Raw genomic sequence first — 14519 nt, 5'->3', positions numbered from 1 at the left:
GTCTTCTCAACTAAAATTCAAAAGTTCTACAAGGAATCTACAAGATCTGTCATCTAAATCTGACATTAAGGAATAGTTTCAAAAATGTTTAAACTGTGCTAAGTTTCACTAACAGACAATTTTTCAAATCTGGGAACGCATATTAATACAACCAGACACAGAAGTCTCCTGAAAACACAAAATAAAGACTTGTGAAAATACCAGTACACCTACAGACTGCATATTCAAATCTTGTGTTTGTACGCATAAGTGACTAACCTCTAAGTGATTTCGCATATGCTTTTGTACATGATTATGACATTGGCTATATAGTGTTTTAGCACAGTTCTACCATGTATTCTGAAATATCTAGGCACACATAGCCCAAGGAAGAGATAGTCTCAAGCAAATGGAACTTCAGGTTTTTATTTTGCATCAGTAACATTGTATTAGATTACTAACTAGACGACTACATAATTATATATAATAATCCAACTCATTTTATCACATAATAAGGTTCCCTTTTTAATTTTATGAACTTATACCAACATTAGCCAGCTGATCCTTGGTGGAGAATCACTACAGACTAGGAAAGAAGCATGCACTATCATTTGCAAGAGGAGTTTATGCAATTTTTCCCAGTTTATAAATGCTACAACTAGATTTCGAATAAGAGCGTCTGGATCTCAGATCCATCTGAGCTCAAACCACATCCACCCTTACCTTATGATTACATAAGAGGTAAAAAAAAAAAATAATTAAAAAAAACCAGTGAGAATCTCAAAATCCCTTCTTGTAGTCAAAGTAAAGGCAAATCATACTCCAGATGGAGACTAATAGCAAGGACGCTGCATCTAGCAGCCCTGCCTCTAACACACAAAGGCTCAGACATCATAAATTGTCTCTGTAACATGTATTTCATTCAGGTTTATCCCTTATTGATCACCCACACTTCAGTTAGTAAATCAGGAACCTATTGATTACTCACTGGCTCTGACTGACCTGGTGGTAAAAGTGTCAGTTTCAAGTGGTTGGTGCACTTTACAGACACCATAAATCTGCGTACAGGGAATCTCCAGCTGGTACGTACCTTGGGAGACAGGGGAGCAGAACAATGCATGCAGGGATGACAGTCCTCATTAAGACATGCAGAGAAACATTGTCTGAGGTATAATTTATGAAATATGCATTTTTTGGTAGATACCACACTTTTGAATCTAAATTTCTAATCACTAACTCGCATATAGATGTTACATCGGTAAAAGAACAGAATTGGCAAATCCCAGTTTAACAGCAGACTCCTAGAAATACCACCACCAGGAAAGTCAGCTCATGGGTATGTGCAGCATACAACATTGAAGTGGACAGGCTGAACTATAAATTGTGAAAATCTCACTGACATGATGCAACATGAATTAGTTTTTCTGTCAAAGCTGAATTTTAACAACTCCTCTGAACAGTTTAAAAGTTACTCTGAAGTAGAATAGAACAGGGCTGAGAGGAAAGGCTGACAGAAAATGCACAAGACCCTCTGTGAAGAAGTTTGAGGCATAGAGTTTTATGGGATGAAAGATCTGAGCCTAAACTGAGAAACTAGAATGGTACTTACTCTGCCCTTGCTGCCTTTCAATCTCTTCTGCTAGGCTTCTATATACTTTCTTTAATGTTGCGCAAATGAGAAAATAATTGCCTAGTTACTTTTGGACTATGGCTGGTTGATCATAAGAAAAAAACAAAGTCACAGTGCGCAGTCACAGTCGGATCTGCTAGGTGACTAGAGACTAATGCGAAAACCTAGTTTACAGTCTAGAGAAGACTGAAATCCTAACCTGGGAAGAGAAAAACAGAACGCACCTGGAGACACAAAACAGGATCCAAAGTGCAGCTACGCTGATGGCTGGAATATATCCAACTCACACTGCAGCCTCTCACTGCCAGGAATTAGTGAATGAAAAATTACATACATATAGAAAAAATGGTTTTATATGAGAAGAAGTCTACAGTGTCTTTCTGACAGTGATCTTTTTTTGTTTTGTTTTTAATCACAAGCTAAAAGAATTATCCAGGAAATGTGGATCTGTCTCTTGTTCTTAACATAGTACTTAAGGTACCTGATTCTGCATGCAGGTCACGCTAGAGAAAAAGTGGGCTTTGCTATGCAGAAAGCTGAGATTCATTGCTGTCTCTAATGTGTCAGAAGTAATGCTTCCTTTCTCTCCTTTTCCACATATTTATTCTGTGACTTTTTTTTTTTTTTTTAAATGAACTGTAATTGCATACACCGAACTCCTATCTCACTCCTACAGAGTTCAAGGTGATCACATGCAGGACTATAGGGCCACAGAAGCCTGCCACTACTTTACATCTACCACAAGGTTTCAACAGAAAATGAGGATTGGCAGTACAGTCTGTGGGAGACAATACAGAGCACAAGCAGACACCATCCCACAAAGAACCTTAATGAACAGCATCAGGCCCCTGAAGCCTTCACTACCTGTGACCAGAAGTCTATCCACTCTCTCAAAATTTGGGATAAAAAAATACCTCAGTGTCACAACGGAGGTCTCTGAGAAGACCCTACAGAGCTAACTGTGACAGTCTGTGGCCTTCTTGGAGGCGCTGCACACTTGAGAGCGTATGCCTCTCTGTAATCTCACATCATCCAGCTTCTCTGCTGACAGTTTTTATTCTAACCTTACACTTGGTGGAAGCAAAGCACTTGGATTATTTAGTGAAAGTGTGAGGCAGCCATTAATCTACTGTCACACAAACAAGGGAGGCTATTATCCTCATGTTAAAGTAAATGTTCAACAGAGACAGCCTTCTAACAAGGATACTGCTACTAGAACTCCACACAACCCAGCTGTTGCTGTTGTGATGCTATACTCCCAGCAAACATAAGCCAAATGAAAGGCTCCTTCTCTAAGCCCCGAGGTGTTACCTGAAGCTGTTGATAGCAGCTTCACAAAATTAATAGCAAAAGCGGAGTTCTTCCTCCTCTTTGACTATAGACCCAACTGGGCACCAAAGTCTGATCTGCACATAGCACGTGAAAAATCAATACGAGATGCTCATCCAATCTGCACACAAAGCTTCCATGCATGCAAGTGGCTCTTGCTATCACATCACAGCGTAGTTACTTCCTGGGAATAGCAGAGCCTGCTCTGCCCTGCAGAGCCTCACGGGAGAGCTTCTAAAGCACATTTTCAGATTCCAAAACCATGAACAGGTCATCTCACTTCTTAAATCATCCAAATCTCATAGGTCTTCATGCAGCAGCAGTCTGTTCCTCAAGTAAGCATTCTAATGACGTAGCAATTCCATTCCTAAAAGTTTGTGTATAGCAAATGCAAGGGAACATGTTTTCTTCTAGTTTTCCACGCAAGCATTCGAAGCAGAGACAATGTGATCCCATATATTGCATTCTGTATTTTTATACTGAATCACACGATATTTGTGCCAGAAAGAGTCCTAATATTTGCCAGACCTGCTGAGTACATGGATTTGATAATGGCAATATGCTTTATAGGAGAAGAAAGCAATAGCAAGTAAACAAAATTCTGAAGCCAAGGGGATTTTTCACTCCAGAGAATTAGGATTCACCAAAATGGGAGCATTAGGCCTCAGACAACTGCATGTGACACTAGGTTGATAGCTGCTGTTCATTGCATGCCTGTCAGAAGAATTCAGTTATATCCTCAACTGGAATATTAGCCAGGCTTTAGCAAATGAAGACATGAAAGTGCCCCAGCTAAATGGAAAAAGAGTTTAAAAAAAAAAATAAATAGGGAGAAAGATGCCTAAAGCAGTTGACAGCAGACATTTTTACATAAAGAAAATTCCAGGAAGATGAAGATGTGTGGATAGGTTGCATGGAATAAACTGGATACTGTCCTGGTCAAGTGGGAAGGCATGAAATTGTGAACATCCGTTCACTCCTTCAACTGCCTCAGGAAAAGCTTGACATTGTGGACAATCCCTGTACTTCCACATGTTTGAGTAAGAGGCAGAAATGTCAGGATCTCTGCACAGATACAGAAGAGAAAGAACAAAATTTACTTTGATGTGCATATTTCTAGAGCTGGAACTAGAATGAGAGACATTCAAACCTTTTCACTCTTAACAGCACCACCAAATCCAGGGTATGGAGCAACTGGCAGTTTACAAGGAGACTCACTCTTATCACTCATACCTTTAGATCATTATCCCGTGTTCCAGGCAAGATGTGAGGCTTGCTTCTAAACCCAGACAAACTCTAGGTTTACGGTTAATATTAACTGAGAGGACGTGCAAAGTGATTTTCTTTGATTCATCTGTACTGTTCAGAGGTCTCTCTAACATTATTCTTCAGATCTCCATCTTCAAAATCTGCTTGCCACCTGAAGTCCACTTTTCCTGTGACCTCCAGTGGAAACCTTTAATTGAGCTTTTCACCCTTAACCCTATTTTCAAGGCTAGGTAAACAATAAATGGCATTAGGGACAACTTATCTTCTACTTTCCTCTCTTATTCTACCTGCTATTCAAACTTAAATTGAAGGAACATTGGCTGTAGGCTCTACTGAAACTCTTACCCTACCTCAAGGGAATAACATTCCACCGACCAACAACCTCTAACATCTTCCCAGCCATTGAATAACCAAAATCTAATAAGATATTCTGCTTGAGCCTTTACAAAATCCTCTTAAGCAGAAAGAGTTCAAGAAGAAAATTCTGTTCAGACCACTCCATTCTCCCGGAGAGTCAAATGGGCAGAGGGGAAAGAGGGGAAGGATCACTCAGGCTCTCCATGCAAGTCTCTACTTGCTTGCTTTTAACAGCCTGCATCGTGAAGCCGAAACCTTAACAGACAAGACATGATTAGCAAACGCTTTGTGCTCTTAAAGGAGAGTAATTATAGGCATGTGAAAAAAGGAAGAGATCCCTGAGGTACTCTTCCTTGCATGCCTCCCGAGAGGCAGCAGGGCCATTAAAAATTCCATGATGAAGAGGAAAAACAGCCTGGGAACAGCCAGGAGGCAATACAGCAAATTAATACACCAGTTGTCCCTCGGGAGGACTGCAAGAAAGCAGGAAACTCTCCTCGCTTCACAAAATAAAATTATACCACTAATGATAACAGTCACCACACACACAAAACTGCTTCTAATGATGGGTGTGAAATTCCCAATGCTATGCATACACTTTGAATGAAATCTCTTCTCATCGCAGACATAAAGCAAGAAAGGTAATCTTGGTAGTGAACAATTTATACAGCCTTTCAAATAAGACTTCCCAAGGAACCCTCCACATAGAACCTCCCTCCTTGACACTGAAAAGCCTGTCTTGAACACCCGCAACTGTGCTCAGTATTCTGGCCTTCAGCTCTGCTTAAATGAAGCACCGGGTTACCAGTCTTACAGATGAACTGCACTTCCAGATGAACTGCACCAAAATCCACCACTGACATAAAGAAAACATTTCCATGGGAGAGAAAAGATTCCACCCGGTAACTATACTCCATTGGACACATTCGTGATAGCAGCAACTAAAGCAGAGAGAGATAATTTTGCATGGCACGGAGGGCATCAGTTGAAGAAACTGGATGTCCACAACATAAAGACAGTTTCTTCTCTAACGCATCATATCATTCTCAGGGAATTAGCTCCCGCCCCCATCCCCCCACCCCACCATCACCACCACCACCACCATTCTGACAAATTTCTGAATAGAGTTTCTCCAGGATGAGGTGCAAGCTGTTAGGGGCTTACTAAAGCACATGCCACTGGAACTGACTGCATCCATGGCAAAAGACAACGACGTTACCTGTGACAACAGGTGAACAGCGCTTCCAGAGGTCATCTGAACCTCCTGTAAGAAAATGGACTACTAATAGGCTTGGTTCTTGAAGCACCTAAAGAACAACTACTGTCAAGAAAATGTTTCTGTGAAGGAACAATTTCCTTCGGTGCCCTTGGCAGTATCTTTACATAAAGCAAGCACCTTGCCACATACATGGGGCCACATAACACAGTCATTCTTTCCATATTTCTTTCTCCTATAAAGATTATTGAGCACATTTCACAATAAATTAGGAACTACTTTCTCAAACTACAGGCACTTAAAAACACAGACTCCTCTGGGATGGGACAACTTCTCTGCCAACATTCAGTAACAATTCATTGTGGATTATATTCGTCAGGACACCAGTCACCTGTTCATTAGAGGAAGGAACCAAGCATATATTCATCGGTTAGCTAGACTACATACTCAGCAAAACCAAGCAAATGTCATCCCTTCAGGTTTAGAAATCCCTTGCGATAACTTTGGTTAACTTTTGGAAAGAGCCTTTACTGACCATCATAAAGGCAGAGACTTTGCCCTGTTTGAATTCGTGAGCAGGATTCGCCTAGCTCTCCTTTCTGGAAGACAAACTTCTGTAGAGCGCCAAGTAAAACACTCAAGGCACAAGAAAGGTTATCCTAGCTGTAGTAAATGAAGAGACCAATCAATCTTCTTGCTTGTCAGGTACAAAACATCCCCGGAGTGGGGCAAAAGCCCAGAAAAAAAACAATTTTTGATGTACAATCTTCTGAGTTCTTTTTATTCTCATCCAGTTGAATGTTTAAGAGCTGATTTCTTCCTCCCTCCCCCTTTCCAGCTTTAACATGCTGGCTACAGCAGCATGAGGTCATGGTGCGACACCACAAAATTCCCTGCAGAAGCCAGTGGGAGGAGAGGCTTTGCTGGGTGGGTGCCAAGCTTTCGTTCAGACACATACAACCTCAGTACATTTTTCATGCTCTATTTGCTAATTAACAAGGGAAAGAAAGCCATGAAGCTGAAAGTCCAGACGTTTCCTTCTGATTTGGTCCTTCGTACAAACACATAAGCAGAATTGTGTCCCAAGCAAGGCTCCGTCTCCTTGCACAGGGAAAGAGCTCAAGGGCACCTTACCTTTAGACAGTCACCTGCAGCACAAGAACAGGAGTCACCTCCAAGGCTAACACTTGAATTTAATTTAGGATTAGTCAGCAGAAGGTGCCTGAATAACATATTAACCCCAACTATGCGGACTCAAATATATCTCAACGTTTGGCCAGACCAGATCTAAAATTCAGCTATAGCAACAGAGAGAGAGATCAAGCCATTAGAGGTCACCTCAGGTGAGTTCTGAATCTGCCTAGATGGTCTATTTTAGGTACCCAGGATACCAAAATGCCTCAGCATGTCACCCACACAAGCTTGTCAGCACTTTCTCTCTCATCTTGTTCTGTTTTTAATAGTGGGCAACAATACTATGCCCATTTGTACCCATACAACGGACTTGCAGCAACTCACTGCGCAATCCAGAACAGATCACATTTATTTCTAAAAGCACAGTATGTTCTGCCTGTCTGTCCTACACTATTTCAAATACTCTAAGTGCTTAGTGTATTGAGACTCTCAAGTAATCATCATCGGTATGTTTTATGCTAAGTTTGAACACAGGCCTCCTAGGGAAAAGTGCATTAACTTCCAGGTCCATGAGTATTGTTCAGATCACATAGTACTGCTGAAGATAACCATGGGAGGGAAGTGACACAACCCCAACAGAGCAGAGCAAGGGAGTTACCTGGCAGTGCAGTGTGCTGGTGAGCATCTTCGGTGGGAAGCATCAGCAAGCACATCCAGAGAGTACAGAGGAGATAATGGATTGAACTGGAAAGTCAAGAGATTTTATTTAAGCAAAGCATAAAAAGAAATAGTCTCCAGATAAAGCTGCTCAGATCTATTCCCTATAGTTCATCCAGTATAAGGAGACCTTTCTGACACATCAAGGGGTGAGACTAGGTAAGAACTGACTCTCACTTCAGACAAAAGGCTAGCACAGGATGCAACAGCAAATCTGATAACCATCTTCTCACAACAGACAGTGTTATAAGTACACTCGTCTTTCAATTCGCATTACTAAAAATGCTGGTTGACTAAGAGCATACTCAGAAAGCTCTACTGCTGCATGCCATGAGCAAGAAGTCTGCCTCCCTTTTGGGAAGCCTCTTGTCTACCTTCACACTGTACAGAGAAAAGTCACTGTTATGAATGATGCAAACACAGAACTTCTCACAGAGCAGTTCCAATATTCCCTATGGTCATACGTATCCCTGAAACAGACCTCTAGAAGACTCAGGTCCACCAGGTTCAGTTCACAATGAGCTCCCAATTCATTCCACAGCAAGTGAGCTGCTCCTCCCACTCCCAACCCACCTCACAAGCTTTCTTTGCAAACTGCTTAAAACAAATTTCTGAAACACTGCACGGTCAGGCTAATCTTAGATCCTTTGTGTCTTAGACATACACTAGAAAAATCCTGAAGGCATCAAACCTACGCAAGACAGCTTGTTGTAGAAGACGCAACTCAAGATTATTTATTTTTTTTTAAAGGTCAGGACATAGATGGAATAATCTAATCAATCAATGCATGGAGCAAACTTTGCTCAATACGCAAATAGAAGGTTTAGACTGGTAGCTTCTCTGGGGTATCTGCATTACATTTCCATTCAGCATCTCCTCTATATTTCATACCATAAGCAGGAAATGCATTTCCATCTGCTTTGCAAAGTGCTACACCAATCTCTAGAACACTTTTCTTGTATTGCTAGGACTACTGAGGCATTTTTAAATAAGGACAAATGAATAATCCACAGCTGTAGCAGGACTCGTCGTGAAAGTTATCTGCAACTCAAACTCAGAACTAGGCCTCTGCCTTCAACCTTTCTAAGAAAGAAGAGGCACCATGCACCACAAAACTGCTGCTATCAGGGGGCCCCTCCTTAAGTTGGACTGTTAGTTTACTGTCAGTGAAGCAACACTGCACCTGCACAGTAGGGGAGAATCACAATAGCCCTCTGTAGCCGATTCAAGTTCATTTAAGTAATTTATTTTGTTCATTTTAAAGCTTAGGTAGTTATCATTCTTATCTTTAGCAATATAAAAGTGGTACATGGAATGTTCTCATGAACAGAAAATACAAGTTGCACAAAGGCATGAAAATTATTTCTTGCCACATATGTATTTTTAGTCGCCTGAGGGGTAAAACAGACTTCAATTCTACTGCTCACCAACCAGAAACCAACTTGCAAATGAACAGAAGGGAATGTGCATGGGTAGGAAAACTGTTACAACACTGATGAAATGGAAGATGCTTTTTGCTTTCTGCTATCAAGAACCTGAGCTCTTACATCTTAAATAAAAAAATCTCCTAGTACTGAAGCTATGAAAGACTTACTGGAGAATATAAAAGTGCATAGACAAGAGTTTCAGTTACGAGAATGCCTATTTCTCTTGCTTATCACCTTATACATTTTCCTGTTATGGCTGCTATTTAACTACAAACAGCTCACCATTTTTTCCCTTCTCTATTGATGAGACTATCAGGTAGAAGCCTGAGCCAAACAGGGCAAAACAATGCATTTAAAAAAGAGAAAAATGTTCCAATTCTTATGGAATTTTGAGAGGCCAAAGCTCCTCCTAGCAAGAGGCATTTTCCGTCCCACTCATGGTCAGAGAGGAAGGCCTACACTAATCTGAAAGAGGGAGATAAACAAAAGGAATTCCTGACTTATTCAACTTAAATAAACAATATAATGCCCAAGACATGGGTTGTTTTAAAAGCCCAGAAGACATCAGTTACAAAAATGAGAAGGGACACGGCTGCCTTACCTCATGTGCACAGGCCACAGTGTGTGGGAAATCAGAAGCCGACACTTTGTTCTTTCTAGAGAGAAGGAAACCAAGAAAATAAAAAAGGTAGAGCAGAGTCAGCTTACCTGGTTGCGATCTCTCTTCCCCATGGATGGTAACCAAAAACTGGAAGGTGGCAGTCAGAAGGACAGGTGGAAGCAATGCCAAGGAAGGAACAAACACATGGCAGGAAGAGGGGGAAAGGGGTAAGGAGAGAAGGGGAAGGGAAGAACAGAGACGGAAGGAGAAGGAGAAAGATTAAACGTCAGCAGCACTCATATTAAAAACAACAAATTTCAGATCCAAGGAAGAAAACTGGATACTAATAGCTGGTGAAGGCTGGACACATTGCACTACAGTCAAGAGGTGCCACCCTTACCTATCCATTGCCCAACAAGAATAGCATTAGAGGGACGGCAATGGATAGGCACCATGACTATTTCCAGTGCTGACTACAATTTAAATACGCTAATTGGGGAAGGAGACAGAACACCAAAGAAAGAGAAAGCAATTTCGCGGCTGCCTTGTCAGCATCATTTCTGCAGTCTCGGTATGTGCCCATAGCGCATATGACTCCACACAGAAGCTTTTTAAATAACTAACATACAGGACCCAGTCTTTTCATACTGTGCAGAAGATCTCCAGTTATTGCAATAGCGCATTATAAGGGAGGGGGAAAGAAAAAGCTGACTGTACCAAAAGGGCATTTGAGCAGTGTCCACACACTGGGGCAGCCTTATAAACAAAAGGGAAGTCAGCAATTGCAAATAAGAAAATGGAGAAGCCGTCAGTAGAGGACTGTCTCCCATTCCACAGGTCACTGCATGCTTAAGTTACCCCCCAGCTCTTCATTCTCTTCAGTCCCTGGAGGGAAGAGGACCCTACAGTTCTTCCTCCCCTCCCAAAGTTCTACACAACAGCTGTTAAGGGCCTTACTCTTTCTGGCGCGGATCACTAACAATATGACCTAGCCTCTCGGTGCCCAGAGTGCTCATGGAGGTCTCCTGAAACACAAAGACAGGTAAAAGGTTGCAAACTCTCACACAGTGAGCAGACATAGTTGTCTGCTGCTGCCAATAAGAACAGATCTTACTCCCCTAGGCCACATCCTTTCCTCCCCAGCCCACTCTCAGCTAAACATATTCACCTTCTCCTTTTAGAGCCTCAACTGAGCTGATTTAACTAATTAGAATGGCAGAAAACCATTCAGTTTTATTTGTAATGTTTGGTTTTTCTTATTTTAGTGACAATATTTGCTTGCACGGTGGCGCACCAAGGACTGGACCAGTACGAAGTATGGAGCGTAAGGATGCAGTTAAGAACAGGGGAAACGGCTGAGAAGTGCTAATTTCCAGTTTACTGGGGTCAGCTGGGAAAGAAACAGGCTGACAGACAGGACATCACGCTGTCCCACTAACAATGGGGATTCACCAAGCACAGGTGAATGCAACAAGGGGTATGCATGAAGCTTTTGCCCTTTCTGAAAGCAGCAATTCAGCAGCAGGACCTCTAGCAGCTAAAGAAAAGGTAGATCCTAGGAGAAAGAACTTCCTCTGGGAGCACATTTCTCCCTGCAACACACTGCCCTGTGTATGCGCTTGATGCTGGCGTACACGTACACACACAGCCTGAAGCACCAGCTGTTCATATCTGCATAGGAACTACCTCCAAGAAAGAAATATACTTTGCAGTAAGGGTCTGAAGATGAGGGTAAAAGGCTTTCACAGATAAGATTCTTCACAGTCTGTGCCAGGTACATAGGCAAAACACACTCAAAGTTCAGGGGTAGTTGTAGCAGCAGGGGTGAAAGAGGGGCTATTTGTTACAGCAGGAAAATTATTAACTTAAAGTGCCGTAATGTTTAAATTTACGGTTTATTACTGTGTAAATTACAAGCCGTACTTTTGGTAATTAGCAGCGCGCTGGCGGGGAGCTCTGAATGAAACTCATTATTTATGATTACAATTTAGAGAGAGATGGGGAAGGGGGAGCAGTGACCTCCGCTGCAAATGACAAAGATCCCTTTAAGGTGATGAAGATGAATTAAACAAGTAAATATTATCCTTCTCATTTGGATCATTAGAGGTGCTGCCAACAGGCCTAGCCACTTGCAGGTGGCCTGAGGAACCCTACCCAAAGCAAGTCTCTTGCCAGTTGAGGATTCATATTTTAAACACTGGTTACAACTAAGCAAGGTGAGTGGAAGAAAGAAGGGGCAAACAAGGATCTTTCAGGTGTGACTGAACAGAAAGAAGAAGTCACACTCCTCTAGACTCCAGGCTCCTCTAATACACCTTGCTAACAGACTCTCTAAAGCCAGTCAGCTCAGAATATATGCCAGTACTTTCAAAAGCACAGAGCACATCCCAATAAAAGTAAAGCCAAACACAGCTAACATCTTCCTTCTCAGAAACATCTTTTACAACACAGATAGCAGCACTCAACACTCCAAGATCCAGACCCAACCAGGTGCATCCCTCCCTCTTTTACACACGCATATGCAAAGTATTGCTTAATCCTTTAGAAACAGGCCTAATATTTTGTTTGTTGTTTGCCCTACTCATAATAAACCTAGTCAACGTCTTTGGGTAACTTCGTCTGCATTATTGCATATACCGTTTTATTATTCTGTCTCCCCACTAAAAATGCAACAGCTAAACCACCTTCCTTTGTTGCCATTCATATCAGTCTGCTTCCCTATTTAAAATTTGGCCTTCCTTCACCTTTGAGTCACCTCTCTGCCCTTGTAGTCTCAGACTGTGAGCATGCACAAGTCTCATGCCATCATCATTTTCCCCTACATTCTGCCTAAATCTTCTTGATATTTACGCTCCCTATCATTCATCTTCAGACCTCCTTTCATACTGCTTTTAGCACTGATCAACTGTCTTTGCCATTCCAAATCTGCCTTCAATTCCACTTAGTCACTCAATCAATTTCTGACAGTCAAAGCAGTTAAACAAATCAAACAATACATGAAACAAAAAAATGTACAGAGCCCCTTTCTGCAGAAAACAATTCACATGATTATCTTAGAATAGTACTTCAGGACTGATCAGCATTGGAAATACAAAATTTTTGTCTTGCAAAAGGGAATACCTTGCCAACGAGCCTCCTCCGACCTTTTCGGAGACAACGGGCAGCAGCTCCTGGAAGGCGATTCAGGCGAGCATGAAATCCTGAAAACCAAACCCAGAAAAACTGAGCAACAAATACAGATGATTCTTCCTGACAAAATCACCAGGAAAAATAGTTAGTTCAGTGGTCAAATCAGATACTCTGTCTCTTGTTTCTCAATCTGCAAGAGGCAGATATGCCAATTTATTCACAAATCACATAAAATCCCTATTAAAAAAAAAAAGACGACTCAAGAATGTGGGCAGCTGGTATTTTAGTATCCTCTCCAGTATTGCAGTTATTTTTAATTGGATCATTAATAAAAAACAGATCACTAATATCAGTTTAAATTGTGGCATCTATGAACAGATGTACTCTTGCCATCACATCAGAAGTTCTCAAACATGTGGCATTCCTTATGGACCTTACCTCTCTGAGCTGGCCGTGAAGGCAAGAGGAACGTGGAATCTGAGAGCTTGTCCAGGCCTGAGTCAATCCGCTCCACTTCAGATCGGTGGTCAGCTCCCCACTTAGGAAGAAGGTTGGGGACAGTGAATCCTGGAACACATTCTCCTTCATAAAACCAATCACTTTGCTCATCATCACCTAAAGAAACAGGATGGAATTAGCCACAAGTAATATCAATGTGCCCCGTGACAGTCCCACAAAAAATTACAGGTAGGCATTTCTGTATGTGAAGTAGCTGAAATCTCATTAGGAATTCCTTCCTGAAAAGCCTTATATTTGTATTCTATTTCAATGATCTGCAGTAACTATGGGGCCTCAGTTAAATGCTTTAAACTATCCAACTCATCAGTCTACAGAACTTCCCTATAGAACAAAGCTCTCTTTATAGACCTGCCTAGGGCAGCTTTAGCACTCCGTTGCGACTGCATCTCATAAACCTTAGTTCAATGTTGTGTGATGTCTTATGCACAACTCTTTCTCCGAAGTAATTACTGTGACAGAGGTGGAGACCAATCATTTGGCACAAGTTATAAGCCATCACAGGAGGTACTTCACAACAGGGGAAGACCAGGCTCACAGAGTAAGCAGAAGGAGCATATTTACTGATTAGAAAGATCCCTGGTCTCCTAGACAGCAGCAAAGAGGAAACTCCACAACTATTAGAAATGGTCACTCTAAGTACTAACCATGCTGTGAGTCTGACTCAGTCAAAATTTCGTAGAATCTCTGCAAAACTACAGCAGCAGCAACAGAAGTCATGACCAAAGTCTCCATCACAACTTTCACAAGACAAATTTTAAAGGATTGTATGCTAATATCACATTAACTTTTGTCCCAAGAGATCACAATTAACAAAAAAAAAAAAAAATCTACAAATTATAAACTAGGACCATTCTCTGCTCACAGCAGTGCACTGGTATCCGTAATTGCAAAGGCAACCCATTTAATTGGCAACAGCACAAGTATTACATGACGTAACCTCAAAAAAAGGGGGAAAAAAACTACATTCAATTTAAGTACACTGCTATCTTGTATTTCCCATTATTCAGTTTGGAATTGTACTAGAAAACTATTTCTAAGATGATTATTTGTGACCAAAAAAAAAAAAAACCACCAGTGTTGCGCTCTCTCCATCTCTCTGAAGAGCTGTTGTTTATTATTTACTTTAGGACTTGAAACTGTTTAAAAAAAGGAAAGGGAGATGTTTCTTATTTAACCTGAAAGTGCAACAACAGTTTTTAACCCTTTTTTACA

At 41.4% G+C, this 14519-nt stretch overlaps 1 protein-coding gene across 12 annotated transcripts in view; it reads right to left on the bottom strand.

Annotated features, from left to right (window-relative positions):
• The window catches only part of GPATCH2L (G-patch domain containing 2 like), a 44053-nt gene that overhangs the window by 18833 nt on the left and 10701 nt on the right, over positions 1-14519 (bottom strand). For 4 of the 12 annotated variants that reach the window (XR_012586771.1, XM_074585317.1, XM_074585318.1 and 1 more), the window contains 5 exons: positions 13227-13403; positions 12780-12859; positions 10617-10684; positions 9660-9714; positions 7573-7658 (listed from right to left, as the gene is read on the bottom strand). Coding sequence is in view for 9 of the 12 variants with exons in the window: in XM_074585317.1 (XP_074441418.1) it covers positions 7573-7658; positions 9660-9714; positions 10617-10684; positions 12780-12859; positions 13227-13403 (466 nt within the window). In the remaining 3 variants the exon portion in view is untranslated. Of the gene's footprint in view, positions 1-7572; positions 7659-9659; positions 9807-10616; positions 10685-12779; positions 12860-13226; positions 13404-14519 lie in introns of all 12 variants that reach the window. The other 8 variants (XR_012586772.1, XM_074585320.1, XM_074585322.1 and 5 more) reach the window with 4 other exon arrangements.

Source organism: Larus michahellis, chromosome 4 (genome assembly GCF_964199755.1).
Source record: "Larus michahellis chromosome 4, bLarMic1.1, whole genome shotgun sequence".
NCBI classification, from domain to species: Eukaryota; Metazoa; Chordata; class Aves; order Charadriiformes; family Laridae; genus Larus; species Larus michahellis.
The sequence above is the reverse complement of the archived record's forward strand: the minus strand, read 5'-3'. Positions and strand labels throughout refer to the sequence as shown.